Source organism: Penicillium arizonense (assembly GCF_001773325.1).
Source record: "Penicillium arizonense strain CBS 141311 chromosome Unknown PENARI_contig002, whole genome shotgun sequence".
In the NCBI taxonomy this organism is placed as follows: domain Eukaryota; kingdom Fungi; phylum Ascomycota; class Eurotiomycetes; order Eurotiales; family Aspergillaceae; genus Penicillium; species Penicillium arizonense.
This window is the reverse complement of record NW_019173279.1, coordinates 1417363-1437449: the sequence shown is the minus strand read 5'-3', so window position 1 is coordinate 1437449 and position 20087 is coordinate 1417363. Positions and strand designations below refer to the sequence as shown.

Genomic DNA, 20087 nt, shown 5'->3' with positions numbered 1-20087 from the left:
GCGTGAAAGGATTTATGGCCTATGACTCTAGTAATGCTGTTGGATTAACAACACGGTACTCGCACCTTGGCTTTAATATACCAAGTCTACGTTCATTTTGGAGGATTTGAAGTAACTTATAAAGAACGTTTTGAATTTGAATAAAGTACTTGATAAATCTCGAATCCTCATCTTTGCCGTCCAAGACGCCTTCCTCGTTGCGCAACTCATGATCAAAGGCACCAGGATCGACTTGAAGGGCGTCTGCACGGGAAACTGAGTTGAATGGGGTCGGGACATACAGCGCTGGGTCGATCAATGCCGCAAGTTTACTCAAAAGACTACATGTGCTTTAACAGAGTGTTGGGTAAAGCTTTATTGTGATAGTTAATGCGTTAGGCTTCGATATCCAACGGCCGCATCCATTGCCCGGATCAAGCTTAGCGTTATGGCTCCAGTAAAGTAGCAATGGGATGCGTGCGTGCAGCTCCGTATGCTATTACTCATGTTGTTTGTTATTGGGCGGGGAATATAATATTCAACGGTATGTCCTCACTCTGCAGGGACGTGGTCTCAAATGGCAAACTGCTGCTGGCGGGTTTGCGCCGAGACGGATGCTCTCTGGAAACAGCGAACGCCGTTAAATGACGCCAAGGCAATAGGCAATATATAGTTACAGTGTCTTTAGCAATGCTTCTTAAAATATCTTTGAGGACTTCTTTACTATCCAGGCTAAGTTAAATGTAGCCAAGAGAATCAGATTTCCTATACACAAGACACAGGTCCGATCTACCCCCAGAAAGCAAAGAGAACGCGACCTAGATGACAATAACAAAAGGCACGAGGCCATGATAGAGCCTGTCAACGCCTCGGAAATGGAGTCAAATACCATTCAAAATACCAGCCAAATCAAACGCCAGGCACCTTCCTGCCCAACACCGTCGTCCAGCCCCAGAACCTGGCACAGGCACCGAGCACATGCAAGCAACAGGCGCGAAGACAATGCCGAAGATCGAAGGAAAACAGCACGAGAAATATCGTGCGTATGTACATGCATCATATCGTATCAACCCAAAGGTTCTCCAGGCTTATGCTCGACCCATCTGGAAACCTCCAGGGGTGGTGTTGTAGCCAGCTCCGTGATGTTGAGGGGTGTGGGCGCCGGTTCCGTGAGACCCTGTGTTGGGAGTGCTTGGAGTGCCGCCGGAATAGATGGTGGCTCCGTTCAAGTTCGGGGTTTGCTGGGCCATATTGTAGGCCATTGCGGGCATCTGCCCGTTGAGACCCCAGATCTGGCCGGAGTATTTGCTGTCATCGATCGCGCCGCCGAAAATGAGTTGGCGAGTCTTCCAGTAAATCTCGCCCGTCACGAGGGAGTCGGACCCAGCCTGGTGAGCGATTCCAATGCGCTTAACACCGAGTTCATCGGCAATGTCTTGCAGACCAGATTTCTGTCCGAGGTTGGTGAGGATCTGTGCCGCAGCGGGTGTGAGAGGAGAGCCGTTGACTGCTTGGTTGCGTCCGGCGTGCTTCATGAGGTACTTGATGTCGTATAGAGAGGGGAAGAAGATGGTGAGCAGCTTGTGGAATTCCTCCTCATTCTCGGGGAGCTGAGAGCAGAGCATGATCTTCATCAAATAGCCAAAGTCGTATCCAGAGTGGAAAGAAACCCAGTGAACATCATCCAGAAGCACCAGCCCAGAGCTGATCAGCAGAGCACCGAATTCAAAAGGATCGATTCCGTTCTTCTCGTGCATGGCGAAATCGATTCCGGACTTTGCGAGCATTGCTGTTGATTCTTGAGCGTACATGTCTCCTTCTAGCGAGAACCGGAAATTGAACTGCCATGTGCAAGGTGCGGGCATCATTGCATTGCCGTAGGGTTGTCCATTGGCATCGATGCCGGAGGCTGGCGGTACCTCTCCCTCATCATTGAACAGGGTAATTCCGAGCTGAATCATCTTCAAAAGATCGACGTTGCATCGGAGAGTCTGGTAATGGTAGTCTGCTTTATTCGAGAACGAACCGATCGGTCGTGCAACAATTCCGGGGAACTCGGTATCCTGAAATCAAAACCAGTAAGTCGCAGTTCAACATCGGAGCGAGCTTCGCTCGACTGTTCCGAAGAATCAAGTCCTTACCATGCTGATGTATGGGTACTTGTCAACCAACTGTCTCAACACTGCCATCTCATGTGCCAAGTTGTGTTTCCAGACATCTCTTATCCGTGACTTCGCTGCACCAGCCTTGTTCTCGAGTGCTAAACGACCGTCATGACCTTGATGTAATTGCTGCTGTTGCATTTGCGCACCGCGCGCGAATCCCATCTGTGCTGCATGGCTAGCAAGACCGGTGCCCCCACCATCACTCGCACCAGCCCCTGGAAAGCCACCCACAGCCATGCCATTCGCAATACTGGCGCCAGACAGAGTAAAAGGGTTGATGTTGGTGTTGGGGTTGCCCGCGAAGCCTGGATGCCCAAGCGAAGGGGGTGGTAGGCTATTGGCTGATGCGTGTGCGGGGTGCTGAGATTGAAGGTGAGCTTGCTGTAGGGTGTAAGGAGTAGCTAGGCCAGATGGCCCGTATCTGCCGACGGGAGGTGGCATTGTGTGATTCGAGGTTGCGCATGGATGAAGTGACAGTTTCGTCCCTCGAAGGCGGGAAAGCTATGTGTAGTCCGTAAGCGGTTAGCGTGGATGCTTTCTGCCAAGCACACCTCTTTTCCTCACATCCGGCTCCTCACAGCGTTACTTGTGGTCGATCGCGGATTACGGGACAAACCCCAAGCACTTTCTATCTCTACTTTTGTTCTTTTCCTCACTTTTCGTTACGTTTCTCTAACAGCTCGCAAAATGCCCGCCCGCAACCCCACCGGTTTCGACGTCGGCCAGTTCAAGGCCGCGGCTTCCCCATCTTCGGTTTGGGCCAAGCGGGACCCATGGGCTCGCAAGTATGTTAAACACACAAGAGACCATGCCAATTGTATCAATGCTGACCTTTTACAGTGAGACCTGGCGCTACACTGGCCCCTTCAGCCGCTTCAACCGCTTCAAGGGTCTCTTCCCCGGCTTCGGTATCGCGACTGTCGCTTTCACTGCCTACTGCGCATACGAGCACTTCTTCATGAAGGATGACCACCACCACGGTGATTCCCACCATGGCGAGGCCCACCACTAAACTGTTGTTCTTGGAGATCTATTGAGAAAACCGCCGGCCGACGGATCATCGAGTGGAGGACGTATACCCCAGACGACGAGAAAGAGTCGACTCGCCTCCGTGAGATCCACTATCGGGTTCGGATGAAAGAACCTACGGCTTTGTTGAACCCAGGAGCGTTCGTCGTGTCAGGGCGGAGATGCAGCTTTTCATGCCTCATGAGAAGTTTAGCTTCCAGATGGCGCTTTGGGTCTGTTGATTTGTCGAATGTACATAGCTTTTGTTCCACTACAACGATATATTTCTTTACTGTTCGATCATTAAGTGCGCCAGGAATATTTTGAGAGTCACAAAGCTGATATCGCTTTGATCCCTTCTATAAACACGTAATATCATTATCGACATGAGCCCCAACTATGCAATTTTGGGAACATCCAAATCTATTTACTTTTTGAAGCAGATTATTCTTCGAAAACCAGCGAGATGCCATCGTCACCTGCTGTGACGATACGCTTTCCATCAAGGCCCTGTACGAAGCCCATGATGCCACCAGCTTGCTCGCCATCCTCGTTCTCGGTGACACCCATGTGACCCTTCCACTCCCGCATCAGTCCCTGGCCAGCAGCAGCGGTACCACCGCGTGCGTCCCATCGTCGAACAACGCCATCCAAACCGACGGAGGTGAGCATCCAAGACCGGTTCTGGTTCGCTGCAGGCGCGGAAGCAAGAGGTCCTGGGACAGGAGCTGCCAGAGGCGAGCGACTAGGCAGGAACTCGGCCTTGACAACGGCAGCGCCGTCGTGGGCCTCCTTGATATGGCGACGGACGGCGAACCTGTGGGCCGCATCATAAAGCGCAATGGAACCATCAACGGATCCAGAAGCAAGAAGGGTGAATGGAGGCTGAGAGAAAGAGAGGGACTCGATGCCATCTGTTTGAGCCTGCAGCGCAGCCATGATGGTCCCTGCAGCGGTAGCACCGGCTGCTTGCGGGAGAGGTCCCTTGCCCTTTGCCGCTGGTGCGGCGGCTGCAATGCGAGGAAGACCAACGACTCGGATGTGACCCTCGCCACCACCCACCGCGGCAATACCACCACTGGGGGAGATTGCGATGGCATATAGACCACCTTCGACTGCGAAACGCTGGTCCTCCGCAGTCAAACCAAGGACAGCGTTAGTACCAGGGGAGTAAGAGATACCAGCAGCGGCAGCGGCTCCAAAGACATCGTATACATAGAAGCTTCCGTCCTCGGAGACTGTAGCCAACAGGTTTCCATCCGGTGTCCACGCACCGGCGGTGCAGGATGCGGTGTGCGAGAAGAAGGTCTGAATGATAGAGATGGGCTGGGCGGGGTCGGTGTGATCAATACGGAAGACCCAAGCGCTGCCATCATTGGCGCCGATGGCAATGACATTTTGCTTGCCATCATCACCCTGCTTGTGAGGGCACACCGCCATCCAGTTAATTTCCTCGACCTCCTGAGCCTCACCAAAGAACTCCCACGCATATCCGTTCTTCTGGGGAGTGGTATCCCTCCAAGCTCGGAGCTTGCCGTCCATACCAGCGGTCACGACGTATTCGCCGGCGGGCTCAGTGAAAGTAACGGCATTGACGGTGTCACTGTGTCCATCCAGCTTGGCGATAGGTTGCAGAGCCTCACGCTCTCTGGGCTGGGGAGTGGTTTCATAGCTCGAGGGCAACACGGGTCGCTCTTGGGGTGTCGAGTCAAAGATATAGGCGGTGTCGTCACCCGCACCGGTAATAACGATGTTGTTGTGAATGGGGTGCTGCGCAACACAAAATACAGAGTCTGAGTGCGAGTCGAAGTGTGCCGAAGAGTCGTTCTGGAAATGGATCTCATCTTCAATGATCATGTTCTGGTCGGCCTCATCCTCTCCTTCAAGGTCCATGTCATGGTCTTCATCATGGTCGAAGACCTCCTCGGCGTCGTCTGCCTGCATGTAGGCGTCATCCTCAGTCTCCCGGTGCTCGTTGGACGACATTTTTGGATGACAATTAAGATGGTGTTTTTATTTCGATGTAGATGAAAGTGGTTGAAGCTGAGGAGATGGCCGCAGCTAAATAGGACTTGCTTCAAAGAATGAAAACAAGAAATATGCGTGTTGTTGAGGCAAGATGAAATGCGCTCGATCTTTTTTTGCAACTCCCCGCTTAGAAATCCACACCCCCGCGGCAGATAAGCGTTCAGATTTTCACCGCCCTGGTGACCGCCCAGGGAAATAGCCAAGCTGTATCTAATCGGAAGTAACTCATAGTTCAAGTTGAACCCGTAACTTACAACGTTACAGTATAACGTTAGTATTTCACTTGTCTTTAGATATGTCATAATTGAATATCCTGTTATAAAAACATACGGTCCTAGCCCACGAGAATTATGGTCTCAGGCCCCAGAGAAATATAAATATGTAGCCTGTCTCCTACCTAGATTGCTTCACATATATTTTCTTCCCCCTTATTTCTTTTGTCGTTCTTTCATCTTTCCACACACACACTCTCTCTATCTGTACTCTACAGCAGTCAAATCTTATTTAGACAGCTCTCTCGCAACCCTGGCCACAGTTGGTTACAAACGCGCAGTGGTGGTTCGCGAATTCTGATAATACAGTGAAGCTTCTTATCCTCGTGCACATTGAGTTATCTTCCATTAAGCGGTATTGTTAGTGACCTGTGGGCCGTTCTTCTTCTTCTGGCCATTTATGTTAATTTTTAGCTTCATTGCGAATACCCCATGCAACTAGGCCCTATGTGAATACCTTGTTTCAAAGGATACACACATTATATACCAATAGGACATATACATACAGACAAAGGATCAATAGGAAGGGAAGTAGACGCCGTAGCGCTGGCCTGGGTCAATGGCTGTCGAGAACTAGGGCTGTTACTGTACTACTTCATATTATGTACCTGGATTTCTGCCACCGCCTTTGATATCAGTGGGTTTATGGACAGCTTGCCTTCTTGTCACCCTGTGAGACAATCACAACCACGAGTCTCGAGTTTAAAGGGAACATTGCTCTGTTGATTGGTTCGATCACCAATATCAAACAGTACAAAGTAGGAGACCGCATCCCCTATCCCCAACAACTACTACATCATGGCCCTCTCGGAGCACATTTGAAGTCACGGCAGCGCATGTACTAACAAACCCCAGAATTAAACCCGCTCACCAAATCCAACTCAAGGCCTGAACGGGTCACCCAACCTTCAAAATGGCCAGTGAAATTGACATCTTCAATGAATATCCACTGCACATGGACCCAGCCTCCAAAGCCATCTCCCTCATCGCCACATCCGCCCAAACACCCGCCCAAAAAGCCGACATCACCGCCGAACTGGAAGAACTAAACCAACTCCACCGCTCCCTCCAAACTCTCGACCCACCCAACATTCCCCCACCTCCCCTCCCAATCAATCCCAAGCGCGGCGCGCAAATCAACAAACTCCGCGACACCGCCAACGCCGCATACCGCAAATCAAACTACGACGAGGCCATCCGACTGTACACGTACGCCATTGAGATGGGCATCGCCCGACCGGGCTGGGAACCTGTCACCCTTACGCGCGAGGAGTTGTCTGCTCTTTATGCGAACCGTGCGCAGGCACATATGGCCAAGCAGGCTTGGCCTGAGGGTCTTGTTGACGGCAAGTGCAGTGTGGATTCCAAGCCTGTTGCTAATGTCAAGGCTTGGTGGCGGATTGCTAAGTGCTTGGCGGAGATGGCGCGGTATGAGGAGTCTAAGAAGTTCTTGGCCAAGGGGCTTGAGATTGAGGGTAGGGATTCGGAGGGTGGGAAGGAGTTGATTGGGTTGCTTGAGGATGTTGAGAAGGCTTTGCTGCGGGGTGCTTCTGCTTAGAGGGTTACCAATGCTTTCATCATCTTCTGTGGCATTTTAAGCATGCTGACGAGGCAGTTCAGCTTCCTTCTACTTCATGTGTTTTCTTTTTTTTTACCCTTATCCAGTTTGTTTGACTCGGACGATATGATTCCCTCTCTGTCTGAATGTTTATTGGCGTATAGGGGCAATTAAATGAGTTTTTTGAGTATGTACTACTATTGGTTCTGTCTCCGGGCATATAATTGGCAATCGTGTTCAAATATTGGCGCATGTTTCTCGCTACATAAGTATCGGTGACTTGGTCATATCAGTCATATAGCTAAGTCAGGAACAGTAAATCCTCAAACCTTAAGGTCATCATAACTGTGTTCTCTTCGCCAGATTCCCAAATTCTCTATTTATATTTCCAGTCAAAGTAAGTTAAAGGGCTTGCAACATAAGTAGATTGATGCCTCGTTGTCTATAGCTCCTTTCGCAACTATATCTCCGGTTTTGTTAGCGGATGGGATCTTGTACGCCCCTTTGAGACTTGCATTGTTGGTGAAGTTGGGATGTTTAGTGCCCAAAGACCATCGGTGTTTGCATACTAGCTGTTGCCTAAGCCCGCAAGCAATGATTAAAAGCCCATGGCTTTGGTTTTTAGATAAATGTATCCACCATGTGGCTATGAAGGCTCATCAGTGCACACATAACTAAAGCATAAAGAAACAATGTATGCTAGTTTCACTAGTTTCTTATTGCGAAACACTTAACTAAAACCATATATACAAGAAAGCCACGCTATTTGTAAAAATCTGCAACAATAATCTCATCAATCCGGTTCAAACCAACACGCTAGACCCATCACTCTTCTTGCACCCACATGAGCTCGTGCCAGCAGCCACTTGTGTAGGGGTACGAGCAAAGCTAGGCGGCACATCGAGGACAGGGTTACGGTCGAAGAAGTTGCGCGGTCGAAGAAGCAGAGTCATAGGCTCAGCGGGCATGATAGGGTAGTCCTCCGGGGAGGGGAAATGGGTCAGACCGAAAGTATGCCAGAGAACGACATCCGTGTTATCGATTGAGCAGTTAGGGCCAGCGGCTTCAATCCAAGCTGGGAGACCTTCCGACGGTTCGCCGGAGGTTTGAGGTACGTGGCGACCAGCTGGGTGGATTTGTTCATCGTCGTCTGGATAAGTGCGTTAGAAAGGAATAGAAAAATAGAAGCCTTGAAGGGATACTTACATTTAGTAACGTGGACCGCATGGCGCGCGAAACCAGCTCGCTTCCAGACAAGTCCGCCCTCCTTGGGCAACAAGGGAGGCACCTCTCTGCTCACCAATTTGTAGCAAACAGGCTTCTTGCTGTGGGGATTGAGTTTGTTGGTATTGGCCATTTCCCAGGTACGACCGGTGAACCCGTTATAATCGGACATTGACTCGCGCGGGGTGTTATACTTTGTCTTTTTGGCGTAGAAGGCATTGCCGTATTTATTCTCAGCGCTGCCTACTTCACCCTCTCCGCGAACAGCATCTACCTGGAAGACGGTGTTGTCTGGTCCGTCAATGTTGGGGTCGACACGGAGACAGAACAAGTGCTGGTGGTTATGAGCGTTTACACCAGGGTAGACCTCAGTTCCCCAGCCATGGGTGTCTTCACCGGGGTTTATGGCGTAGGTGTTGAGGATACCAGTCAGCTTGACCTCGAGCTGGACGGTGCCGTCCTGGTGGAAAATCCAGTACACGCAGTACTCGTAGTTGGCCGCGGTGAAGATGTGTGAGATGATCAACTTGCGGCCACGGGTGACAATCATAGACTCGTCCCGGAAATCGGTATGCTTGTATAGAATGCCGGCGTCTTCTTCGTGGATGCAGATGGCGTTCTTGATGATTGTGCTAGCACCGGCGCGGTTAGCAAATGCCGCGTCCATGTAATGGATTGCACCCTTGCAGTCGCATCCGAGGGAAAGGCTGTTGGTCATGTATCCGCCACCGTATTCACCCAGGTCGAAGGCGTGTTTACGCTGGTGGGGATGATCGGGGTTGCCGTATGGTACGACCATCTCTGCCAAGGACAGACGCCAGAACACGGGTCGGACATTGCCCTTGTCGTTAAATGTGATGTTATTCAGGACAATGCCTTCTCTGTAGTTGAAACCGACGTGGATGCTCCAATTCTGCCATTCAATTGTCCGTCCCTTGACCTGGAACGACACGCCGTCGGGCTGAGTGATGTGGATTGGCTTGATGTCAGTTCGGTACCCGCCTTCCTTCTCGATAGAAGCTGGGTGGTAGTTGTTTGGTGGTGCCTTGCTGAGGGGCCTCCGTACCGGTGGCACATCGATGTGGATGATCTGTTTGGTTTCCGCGTTGTAGATTGGACAGAAGTCCAAGGGGTAGGTATACTGGGAGTCATCTGGATGAGGACGGTAGTACATAAGAGCTTGTTGCAGTCGGACACCACTTCCGAAGCGTTCATCATACCCAATAGTCCAGGCTGTATCAAATGGTTGGCGTGGATCTTTACCGAACTGGCAGGATACACTTACGGTCACAGTACACTTTGTGCATATCCTCCTTTGGAATTCCAATGATTCCACACTGCTCAATCACCTTGGGATCCTTGCGTACAACGTGTTCAACCTCCTGCAGATCCTCCATTGTGATCAGAGGCTGGACATTGGGCGTATGCTGCCATTGAATGATCTTCTTCTGGTCCAGATCAACAAGGCCATCATAAACATTTCCGCCAGGTGCAATGGCGACAACATCGGCAGTCCGGGTAGGACGAGGAGCCTTCTCGGGATCCGCAACCCACGCCATCATTTGAGCTTTGCGGGGCTCGTACAACGTGACGGCATTGAAGTTGAGGGAGCCATGTTCCTTGCGGATTATTTCAACAGCGGAATCAATCTCCGATGTAGATAAAGGATCAAATGGGTGAGGAGCAGGCGCCGTGGCGCTGACCTGATGGGTCAGTTGCTGTAATCGGTCGAGTACCATGTTGTGTTAAGGTTGTTTGGACTTTGAAAGGACGAAGGAGGTAAGTTGATCTCGGTGATAAAGCCCGAGCCAAGTAAGAAGTAGAAGATGATATTGAGATATCCCCTCGGCTCTGGCAGACTATTTAAGTGAGCTGCCTCATATCCCTACGTTATCTTATACTTCGCGGAGGCCGGATCCGCTGCCCCAATCGGGCTTAGCGTTATATCTCCGCTCCCAAAATGGCGAAGCGATGCGGCCGCGCAGCTTCATGATATTGTTCATAACCATTCATATTGATGTTACTAATATAATTCATCTTGATTCTATGTGGAATAGTGTGCCGTTTATCTTGTTTGTCGCTTTAAGGGTATCGCATCATCTCTGAATAAGGATTTGCGTAGAGTCTATTCACGACTTCGGTATCTGCAAACATGTACATGTAGCCAGAGCATGAAGGATAAAAGGTGTCACCCTATACTCTAGGAGGCCTGGACGCATAGCCGTGAGATGAACTGCGTTTTGCAAAAAGATCGAATACTGGAAGCGTATGCTTAATAGTGATAGATCGAACCAGAGACTACACACACTTCGTCACCTAATCTAGGAAAATGCGCAGTATCTGAGGTTACTGCTCCCATTCGAAAAACACATCTCTATTCCACAGCCATTATCTTCACGTCCCTGCGGTTTGACATCCCAGGCGAAAATGACAACGTACTTCAATTTCAATAGTTAAACCTGTCTGAATCTCGGACTTCCTATGCTCTGTGCACTATAAAAGTCCTCTTCACATTGCAATCTCAGCCCAGAGTGAGAGAAGTCCTCGAGATGCTATTTTCGTTCAACGCCTTGCCGTAAACAAGGAAGCTCAAATACCGGTCGTTTTCTCGCCATCTGGGAGCCGCTAACGGGCCCTGTAATGCTTCGTAGTTGAAGAAAAAGCCCCGGAGTAATCGTAGAAGATGGGCACCCAGTTGAAGAACAGCCTTGTTTACTTGCCTCCCTCACTTTGCTTTCTTTACTTGCTCGGCTTGCCTGCCATGCATTCGGCTGGTTGGGCCGCCCGGTGCCTTAATTGCCTGTCTTGCTCGCCTTTCCCGCCGTTGTGTCACCACTGGTACACCGAATTCTTCACTCCAATTTTCTCTTGTATTGACGCGGCGGTAGGCTCGGGGGTGCTCGGAATGGTTGCTGTGATCAGTGCGGTGAGTACAGGGTGTCGTCGTCGCATGTGTGGCTGGTGACACTCTCGGAATCGTTTAAGATACTGTAAAGTCTTATTGAATTGGTGCAATTGGTACGGTAATCCAAAGGACTGAGGTAATGAATCATGGAAGCGACGTAAGTGCAGAGAGTGGCCCTCACCCTGCTGTACTTGCTCGAGTCATTGCCGGAAACATCGAAACACTTGCTGGCTTTGGTGTAATCACCAGGAAAGAGATGGCTAGCTCAAATTGTCAATGCATCCGGTACCACATGGATCTCGGCGATGATCTATTGTTCTTTGCAGTTCGCCAGCGACTCGACAATAGGGTCTCCTGCTTTGGATTTACGCGCTTCGATAACCCACACGTGGATATTTGAGTGTTGATATGCATGCTAATTGGCCTATAGAAGCGGGCGGCGAATCTCGTACCTCTTTTTGCAGTTGACTGATTTCCATACACCCGGGTGTCTACAAATTACGACTACAACAGAAAAGTTTGCTATGCAATACATCTATATTTTCCAAATTTAATCAAGCCAAAACAGGACATACAATCGTAAACTCAAGGCCTAACAGCACCAGAGAAACATGAGTAAAAAGAAACAAGGGCCTAAGCGCCAAACACCGCTTCCATGGGTCATATCCAAGACGAGACGCAAATAACCAAAAAAATACCCCAAAGCCAGACTTATCAGATCTTCCGGGTATTTCACTGGAATCAAAGCCAGACCACATCCTACAACTCTCCAATTCCAACATCTTTTCAACGGCCATACCCGCTGACGGAAGATCCCCCATACCCAACAGAGGATCCCCCATACTCAGTCGGCGCAAACTGATCACCAGGGGCAGTATAGTGCTGTCCATGAGCCCCGCCGTAACCAGTGCTACCGTTATAATCATGGAGGATACCACCAGGCGCGGGAGCAGTGGGGTCGTAAGAGCCGTGCATCGCGGACCGGCCGTGTGCATTGCCTAGGTCGTCGACCTCGCTCTGCTGGAGGAGGGCGTAGTCCTCGTCCTGATCACCGCGGGAAGAGGCGGCCATTCCACCGCCACGGCCTGAGCGGAAGTCATCTTCGTCTTCCTCGAAGTCGTGGGCCGGGTTCGAGGAAAAGGCAGCCTTGGTCTGGGCTGCGAAGGTGGGGTCTGAGACTGCGTCGGGGAGTGTGCCTGTGCGGCGGAAGTGCATCACGTTGCGGAAAGACATCCAGGCGGTGATGGCGAATAGGATACTGTGTGGGGACATGATGTTAGCGTGATTCGCGGTTGACCGGCCCTGCTCGCATCGAGCTAGGCAGATATCAGGTCCCAGATCCAAGATGCTGCACGTACAAGATAAAGACACCAATAATGGTAGTCGCCTCGCTAAGCTTGCACTTAGCAGCACTTCCATAAGCCCAGTTATCACATCCAGTCTTAGAACTGCTATCACTATTCGTCGCCCTCTTCGTCGTAGACTTCGAATCCGAGCTCGACTTCGAGTCCTTGTCACTGCTATCCGAAGACCCCTTCGACTTGCCCTGCGCAACATACGACGCAAGACAAATCCAAGCACTAGCCCAGAGAATCGTATAGAGGATATCGACACAGGCAAAGGCGTAAACGTTTCCGAAGCGGCGGGCGCGCGGCCACATCGGTACGGCGACTAGGTAGACCAGACCGGGGATACTGAGCCAACACTATAAATCATGCGAAAAGGGTATGTTAGCAATGCAACTTCTTTTCTCAACACGAACCTGAGTCTGCTGCAGCAAGATGCGACTCGGTTTCCAGGGTATTCGCAACTCACCAGACCCCAGTACCACCCCGTGCGCCCGTCAATACCATCGCCTTTTGTCCAGATAGCGATAGTCATCGCCCAGGCGATGAAGATGATGAACGCTTGTGTGAAATGCAGGATGTTCTTCGTGCGTCCTAGGCTTCCGCCTGAAGGGCGCGGCATTTGGAACTTCATGTTGTGCAAGGGCGGGGTGTTTCAACCATGTACAAGTAGTTGTTCAAGGGATGGAGATGTCGTTGTATTGCATTGACAGGGGATGGTCAGATTGCAGTCAGTAAGGTAAAAAAAAGTGACAGCGGAATGTGGGCGGAGGCTGTGTTGAGGCTCGGGGGAAATGTTCTGTTTTGTTTTGGTTGGTAGCTTCGTATTGCCCAACGCTCGTGTGTGGGAGTTGGAGGGATGCAGATGGAGATGTTTGGATATGGAGTAATTCAGAAGGTGATTTGAGAGTTCGAATGTTCGAGTGTTCAAGTGAATTTGGGTCTTGTTTCCACCGTCAACGTATTCCATCCCCGACGATCATCGCCCAGGCGACAGCCCGTGGATCTATTTTCGGAACTCAGGCTTGGCATATCTTTCAGCACTTATTACAGAGGACATATGCAAGGATAATCGTGATGCCTGCTATAACATCATCGCGCATTTATATGCAAAGCCTCCATTGGATCCACACGGTTCGAAATCCGCTTGGAAATAGAAGAAACTTGCAGTTCAGCTGTCCATAATATTCGTTCATAGTCACATTGCTCATATACACACACATCACGCTCACATAAACTCATATGTATCAATCATCAATTTTACAAGCCGGCCTCTCGAGTCTGTTTCACCAATACCCAAATCTCCCGCAGTGGCTGGTAGACATGAACCTGCCACCACCAAGGAAGAGGATCTTGAAATGAAAATAGTGGATCTTTCCAGAACAATAACCGCACAAATTCTACCTTGGACAATTCAAGTATCTGGATTCCAGACCGCAACAAGGAGAATTGCAAGAGCAAAGCTGGAAAACGACCCGCTGTAGAAAATCTGGCTATCGACGTCGCACGCGAGGATGACAGTGTCGGTGTCGTTTTCGAAGAAACATCAACCGGATCGGAAGGAAACACAGATAGATATCCTGCAATTGGACAGGAAATATCCTGCAAAAGACGCTCAACCGCTTTCGCGCCGGGGATACAACCGGCAATGTACACTGCATGTCGAACAGAATGAGCATCAAACTCTTCATCCACCATGAGCCGAACAGAGAGATGCCCCGTCAAGCGAGTCCCGATTTTAGCCGCAAAGTTCTGCATGAGCTGGTGAATCGCAGCAGCCAATGCCTCATCCAAGCGCGAGGTACCCCATATTGAAGAATGCGCATCCGACAACCGGACATTGATCGCTTGGACTTGACCACGGACAACGAGGATATCGGCAAAAAGCTCTCCCAACCTATAATGTTGCTGCAAGATCCAGGGCCGGTCCTTGGAAATCTGAATCTCACTGATACTGGAGTAAGTCTTGCTAGTCGTACGTTTCGGTAGACGCATAGCCTTATCATTTGCAGACGGGCTAGCGCGCAACATCTGGTAAGATTTCGACGGCGACCGATGCAAGATCTTATGCACAGAGTCGCGCGATAGAACCTTATGATACTCTAAACCGGGAAGACCTCTTTCAATCACATACTGTCGAAAGGCATCCGGGTGGCTGAAGCAAGCGGCCAGCTCGGTGTCAAAGGTAATACATTTGCAGCTGGTACGGCTCTCGACAACCTGCCGCGCTGTCGCGTCTTCGCTGGAAGTTGCCTTGGGCGAGCACGGAATCCACACGTCCACTTTTTCGCGGTGGATCACGTCAAGTAGTCTGGAAATGTAATGGTCTTTTGGAATGCGGTAGAATGCCTGCAGGGCCTTGGACATGCTTGCGCCAGACCGGACGGGGAGATCCAAGTCGGTAACATCGGCTCCAACCACGCGATGGCCCTCTGCGGCCCATGCCCGTGCAAGTGCTAGAGCATGAGGGGCTCCCACGCCTGTGATTAGCACTGTCTTCGGGTAGAAGCGAACGTTTCGTCGTGTTCTGCGATAGCTGGCTACCGATCGGAAATATGCTAGACAACTCGCGACGGCGAGGATGGTATTATCGAGGGATAACAGTGAAAATGAGAGACAGATGCGGAAGAGGTGCCAGAAGACTCGGGGTACGGTCCCTGATGAAACGGAGGCTGCGGTAGATTTGATGGACATTTTGAGCCTTTGTTTCACCGCTGGCGGTGGGATTACGTCCCGGTTCATTTGGCCCTGGGTTGACAGGGTTGGGGAGAGGGCCAAAGAACCTCGAAAGGTTTGGGTTGAGGTTAGGACATTGTGGAATGCTGGAAATGTGAGGGAGGCTGGTGAGGGGGGCGCTTGGCTGAGGTGCAGATCTAGTTTGGTATGACAAGACGCTTATGCAAACAACCTCAATCCCTCGGAACTCAGGGATCGAGATGACTGTCAAGAGTGGGGGAGAGGTCTAGGCTTATGGGATCGGATCTCTTAATGCTGTTATCCCCGAGCTGTCATTCTGGGATCAAGTTTCCGATCTTTATCAATCTCGGACAAGACTTCCTAAATGATGAGTATCATGCCTTCGTATGAACATATATGGATATCATGAACGACGCCATTTGATGCATTTAATGCGACTGCCTGCGATAAGTGTGCTCGGACTTGCTCTCTGAGGTATTTATTCCCGAGCTACCGGACTATAAGTTTTCGGCGCTTGAAGTATGACCTCACCGTGCACCGTTCACCATTCACCGCGTTTTCAGCTGCGTATCTGGTTGATCTCATTTCATACCCATAAAGAATTTCGAGTCTCTCAAAATGGCAACTAACCAACAGCCGCATCCCAACTCCGGGGAGCTCTCCGTAGGTTGTCTGCCCTCTCATCGTCATTTCAACTAACCCTAGAGCAGCGTGAACCAGGCAGAGAGTTGAAGCTCCTGCACTTCATCTATGGCCAGCCAAACCTGGACGAGATCCGCGGCCATCCGCAAAAGGTGATCGATCTGATCCACGAGTTCGAAAAGGAATACCGCTTGATAAACGTCGGCCCTGAGAAGGGCAAAATCGTCACAAAGCTCATAGAGGAAGTCAAGCCCAAGACCATGATCGAACTCGGCTGCTACGTAGGCTACTCAGCAATCCTATTCGGCGACGCAGTCCGTCGCAACGGCGGCGAACGCTACCTAAGTCTAGAATTGAACCCGGAATTCGCAGCCATCGCCAACATGCTCATCGAGCTGGCAGGATTGCGCGACTTTGTGCGCATCATCGTCGGCCGCAGCGACGTATCCCTCCACAAACTGATTACCTCGGGCGACGTCAAGAAAGTGGAGCTCCTTTTCATCGACCACTACAAGCCCGCATACACTACGGACGTCAAACTGTGCGAGCAGTTAGGAGCAATCGTGCCCGGCTCAGTGCTCGCCGCAGACAATGTCATTTACCCCGGGAACCCGCCATATCTGGAATTCGTCCGCAGTACAGTGAAACAAAAGCGAGAGAAGGCAAAGGTTGGACCTTCCAAGGGTTATGACACCACCGGTATGGCCGAGAGCGCGGTGCAGTCTTTTGTGGGTAAAGACGATGTTCCCACTTTCGACTTTGTCGGGAACCCGAACATGGTGTACCAGAGCGAGTTGTGCCAGCCTGAGGGTTTGGGAGTGAGTGAAAAATCTTCTTCTTCTTTTTCCGTTGCTAACTATTCATAGGACGCCATTGAGGTCACGAGATGTGTGGGAGTGGAGGATTAGCCAGAATGGGATGACGCACAAGTGGAGGTTGCGGCCGAGATGTGGGATATCCAGATGAGAAGACACACCTTGAGAATACAATGGATTATCAAGCAGGGACACAGTACTCCGTAGCCCGAGTTTTGATCTCCGAGATGAATATAGTAGGAGTGTTCCGAGTGTAGAAATATGAAGTGGCGGCAACCCGAGTCGACCTTTGACCCCACCAGACCCAAACGTTGCCGTCGCCAGGACCTTCCCTCGTTCCCCGCGTACTTATTTCCGGGGATATATAAGTTCACCTCTTCAGCCCTCTTTCCTCAATTAAATCACACATTCATCATGGCCAGCAAGACTTATAACGTTGGCATTGTCGGCTACGGCTTCAGTGCAAAGATCTTCCACATTCCCTTCGTTGCCGAGGTCCCGGAGCTGAAGCTCTATGCCATCGTCCAGCGCACCCCGAAGGCGGACGATGATGCCGAGAAGGACCACCCCGGTGTGAAGTCCTTCCGCACCACGGAGGAGATGGTCCAGGACCCTGCGATTGACATCGTGATCATTACCACCGCCCCCGACTCCCACTTTGCTCTCTCCAAGCTGGCGCTAGAGGCTGGCAAGCACGGTACGTGTCTAGAAGTCCCAGAAAGAATATACCCAGCTAACCCAATGCGCGTCATAGTCGTCTGCGAGAAGCCCTTCACCCCCACCACCCAGGAAGCCGATGAGCTCATCGCCATCGCAAAGAAGAACAACAAGCAGCTCGCCGTGTTCCAGAGTACGTCCTACCAGCCCAACCCGAACCAATTGCTAGAAAGCCTAGACTAACAATACAACCAATAGACCGCCGCTTCGATGCCGACTTCGTTACCCTCTCCAAGCTGATCAAGAACGGTTCCCTCGGCCGCATCTCTGAGTTCGAATCCCACTTCGACCGCCACCGTCCCCAGGAGCCCGCCGCCGATAGCCACAAGTGGAAGAACAAGGTTATCCCCGGTGGCTCTGCCATCTACGACCTCGGCGCCCACCTGCTAGACCAGGCCTACTACCTATTCGGTCTGCCCCAGCGGGTGACCGGTTTCATTGGCTCCGCCCGTGAGGTCAACTCCTCCGGCTTCGAGGACGCCTTTACTGTCCTTCTACACTACGCCAATGGCACTATGGTCACCGCCAAGGCGACTGTCGTCAGCCCGGAGGACGAGCAGCTGCGCTTCTGGGTGCGCGGTGACAACGGCAGCTTCAAGAAGGTAAGACTACCCAATTGCGTATCAGTTGTTCATATATTAACTGGCTCTTTAGTTCCATCTTGATATCCAAGAAGACCAGCTCAAGGCTGGCATCATGCCCGCCGACAATGGCTACGGTCGTGAGCCCAGCGAGCGCTACGGTACTCTGACCACCATTCAGGGTGGCAAGCCCGTCAAGGAGGTCGTTCCCACTGTCGAGCCCCCTACCTACACTGAGTACTACCGCAAGCTTGTTCGTGCTCTTGGTGGTGATGGTGCCCTGCCTGCTAGTGGTGCTGAGGCTCGCGAGGTCATTCGCTTGATTGAGTTGGCCCGTGAGAGCTCCCGTACTGGCCGTACCCTCGATGTTTAAGCTCCGGGTTTGTAAAATGCAACGACGATTATGATCTGATAAAGAGTAAATAAATTGATTTTCTGGATATTTATCTGTTTTGTGATTGAGAGATCCCACCTAGTCAGTATGTATGAGTCCTAGCCTAGGGAATTAAAATGTCAGACAATGTGGCCGACTATACACAACAGTCACAGGCCATAAAGGTCACCAGGTATCAAAAATATATACTTGCAACCCGACCTGAACAACCACGCAAAATCCCCAATACATACAGCCACCGCTAAAAAAATACCAAACCAAATCCCCTCAAACATCCCTCAAACACCCTTCCCTCAAATACAAATCATCAAAAGACAACCCAACACACCAAGCCCTAGGAAACTCCATTCCCCACTTCCCCATAAGCGTCGCAAGATCTCGTTCCGATCCAGGAACAACATTAACAAAAACCCGATCTGAATGAGACATAGGCTCAGAATGGACAGCGCCCTCTTCCTCCCCAACCCGGAAAAACACACACTGCCCCCGCGCCGCTTGCACAATCGCACCATCACGAGCCAGCTGGGTTGCTAGTGTGGCTCGTACTGATTCCGCTGCCATGGCGCATCCGATACAGCGGATTGAGAGGCAGATGTGGTTTGGGTTTTTGGCACGGGCGGTTTGTTTTGCTGATTTTTGGGCTGTGCGGGCATGCGGTGTTGAGACGATTGGTATGAAGAGGGTTCCTGGGCCTAGGAGGGTTGTTGTTAGTTTCCAGTTTGGGGGAGCTGGGGTTTCGATTGCTGCTTTGGGTGTTGGTATTGATGTTGATGTTGTAGTTTGGTTCTGGGGGTTTATTTGTGGTTTGAAAATATTAGACAGCTGGAAGAAGCGTGTTCGCTTTGAGGGTGTGGTAGTAGTGGTTGGTGATGGTGATGGTGGTAGTGGTGATGGTGGAGCAAAGAATAGATCATCCGTATGCCAGCGCGGAACGTCGAATTCGTGCGTTGCTTTACTTGCTCGGATTGTGAGCCAGTAGTGAGTTTGGTTGTTTTTTGTTAGGAATTCATGGACGTATGTTAGGAATGAGAAGAAGGATGGTAAGATTGAGCCGTTGATTGTTGCTTCAGCCCAGGTATTGAAAGAGCCTGGGAGAGTATGTGCGTCTAGAGATAGGAGGGGTCCACAGTAGGTCCACGAGGATGTTGTTTTGAGGGTGATTTGGTTGTTGAGTTGGTCTTGAGGGTTGATGGCAGGGTATGGTAGCATTTGGAAGTCCGGTAATGCGTCGACCTCCATCGTGGAATAGCTTGTCATCCGAAGTAAATGATTTTCTTCAGGGGCATGGCACAATGTAAAATTCATTCGAACTTGGGGGAGGGAAATGCTCAGGCCGCTTGCACCATGTGACCCCGAGACAACAAGCTACACCTGGGCATATTTTCCAACTTAACTTATCCTCTGAGAGTTGGGGGCTGTAGCCTTGTAGGGCGATTAGGTAGACTTAGGCAGCAACTTGGAGGTCTTGGAGACATTGGAGATCTTTCTTTTTCCGGGCGATTGGAGCAAACTTAGAAGCTTAAGTTACCACAAGGATCAACAATGTGTATGTATATATGAATGAATATGCGGACATAAAAAAGTTATGCGGATATTACGCTAGTATTATTAGGCTTTGAATTTATTAGTACTAGTATCCACGTCCCGGGTAGACTCCAGAGCTGTTAATATCCTTAGAAATTGGAGTTTGCCATACGCCTACAGTATTGGAATGAGCGGCTCGAGATATATAGAGTGATTGATTGGCATCTTCCTG

At 50.7% G+C, this 20087-nt stretch overlaps 10 protein-coding genes across 10 annotated transcripts; 4 read left to right on the top strand and 6 right to left on the bottom strand.

The window, feature by feature from the left end:
* Positions 1 to 1067: 1067 nt before the first annotated feature.
* On the bottom strand, positions 1068 to 2585 carry PENARI_c002G00248 (CCR4-NOT core DEDD family RNase subunit POP2; the record flags this gene model as incomplete). The annotated part of the gene is made up of 2 exons (XM_022627149.1): positions 1068 to 2042; positions 2121 to 2585. The coding sequence occupies 2 exons, from the start codon at positions 2583 to 2585 to the stop codon at positions 1068 to 1070; spliced, it is 1440 nt and encodes a 479-aa protein (XP_022492906.1).
* A 246-nt stretch (positions 2586 to 2831) lies between these two features.
* On the top strand, positions 2832 to 3156 carry PENARI_c002G12107 (NADH dehydrogenase [ubiquinone] 1 beta subcomplex subunit 3; the record flags this gene model as incomplete). The annotated part of the gene is made up of 2 exons (XM_022627968.1): positions 2832 to 2929; positions 2985 to 3156. 2 exons carry the CDS (start codon positions 2832 to 2834, stop codon positions 3154 to 3156), a joined length of 270 nt encoding a protein of 89 aa, XP_022492344.1.
* A 440-nt stretch (positions 3157 to 3596) lies between these two features.
* PENARI_c002G05334 (WD40 repeat domain-containing protein) lies at positions 3597 to 5138 on the bottom strand (the record flags this gene model as incomplete). Its single annotated transcript, XM_022627505.1, has 1 exon — positions 3597 to 5138. The coding sequence occupies one exon, from the start codon at positions 5136 to 5138 to the stop codon at positions 3597 to 3599; it is 1542 nt and encodes a 513-aa protein (XP_022492988.1).
* A 1227-nt stretch (positions 5139 to 6365) lies between these two features.
* PENARI_c002G00406 (uncharacterized protein) lies at positions 6366 to 7010 on the top strand (the record flags this gene model as incomplete). The annotated part of the gene is made up of 1 exon (XM_022627162.1): positions 6366 to 7010. One exon carries the CDS (start codon positions 6366 to 6368, stop codon positions 7008 to 7010), a length of 645 nt encoding a protein of 214 aa, XP_022492700.1.
* An 803-nt stretch (positions 7011 to 7813) lies between these two features.
* On the bottom strand, positions 7814 to 9973 carry PENARI_c002G12106 (peroxisomal copper amine oxidase; the record flags this gene model as incomplete). The annotated part of the gene is made up of 3 exons (XM_022627967.1): positions 7814 to 8160; positions 8217 to 9467; positions 9520 to 9973. The coding sequence occupies 3 exons, from the start codon at positions 9971 to 9973 to the stop codon at positions 7814 to 7816; spliced, it is 2052 nt and encodes a 683-aa protein (XP_022492345.1).
* A 1952-nt stretch (positions 9974 to 11925) lies between these two features.
* On the bottom strand, positions 11926 to 13119 carry PENARI_c002G03633 (uncharacterized protein; the record flags this gene model as incomplete). The annotated part of the gene is made up of 3 exons (XM_022627380.1): positions 11926 to 12397; positions 12498 to 12844; positions 12955 to 13119. The coding sequence occupies 3 exons, from the start codon at positions 13117 to 13119 to the stop codon at positions 11926 to 11928; spliced, it is 984 nt and encodes a 327-aa protein (XP_022492621.1).
* Positions 13120 to 13745: 626 nt separating this feature from the next.
* On the bottom strand, positions 13746 to 15179 carry PENARI_c002G01459 (uncharacterized protein; the record flags this gene model as incomplete). Its single annotated transcript, XM_022627230.1, has 1 exon — positions 13746 to 15179. One exon carries the CDS (start codon positions 15177 to 15179, stop codon positions 13746 to 13748), a length of 1434 nt encoding a protein of 477 aa, XP_022493000.1.
* A 621-nt stretch (positions 15180 to 15800) lies between these two features.
* PENARI_c002G07337 (O-methyltransferase) lies at positions 15801 to 16732 on the top strand (the record flags this gene model as incomplete). Its single annotated transcript, XM_022627632.1, has 3 exons — positions 15801 to 15845; positions 15893 to 16642; positions 16691 to 16732. The coding sequence occupies 3 exons, from the start codon at positions 15801 to 15803 to the stop codon at positions 16730 to 16732; spliced, it is 837 nt and encodes a 278-aa protein (XP_022492318.1).
* A 321-nt stretch (positions 16733 to 17053) lies between these two features.
* Positions 17054 to 18310, top strand: PENARI_c002G01717 (putative NAD binding Rossmann fold oxidoreductase; the record flags this gene model as incomplete). The annotated part of the gene is made up of 4 exons (XM_022627252.1): positions 17054 to 17336; positions 17394 to 17489; positions 17555 to 17958; positions 18011 to 18310. 4 exons carry the CDS (start codon positions 17054 to 17056, stop codon positions 18308 to 18310), a joined length of 1083 nt encoding a protein of 360 aa, XP_022492315.1.
* Positions 18311 to 18429: 119 nt separating this feature from the next.
* PENARI_c002G05552 (uncharacterized protein) lies at positions 18430 to 19570 on the bottom strand (the record flags this gene model as incomplete). The annotated part of the gene is made up of 2 exons (XM_022627525.1): positions 18430 to 18434; positions 18811 to 19570. 2 exons carry the CDS (start codon positions 19568 to 19570, stop codon positions 18430 to 18432), a joined length of 765 nt encoding a protein of 254 aa, XP_022492518.1.
* Between the last annotated feature and the right edge of the window lie 517 nt (positions 19571 to 20087).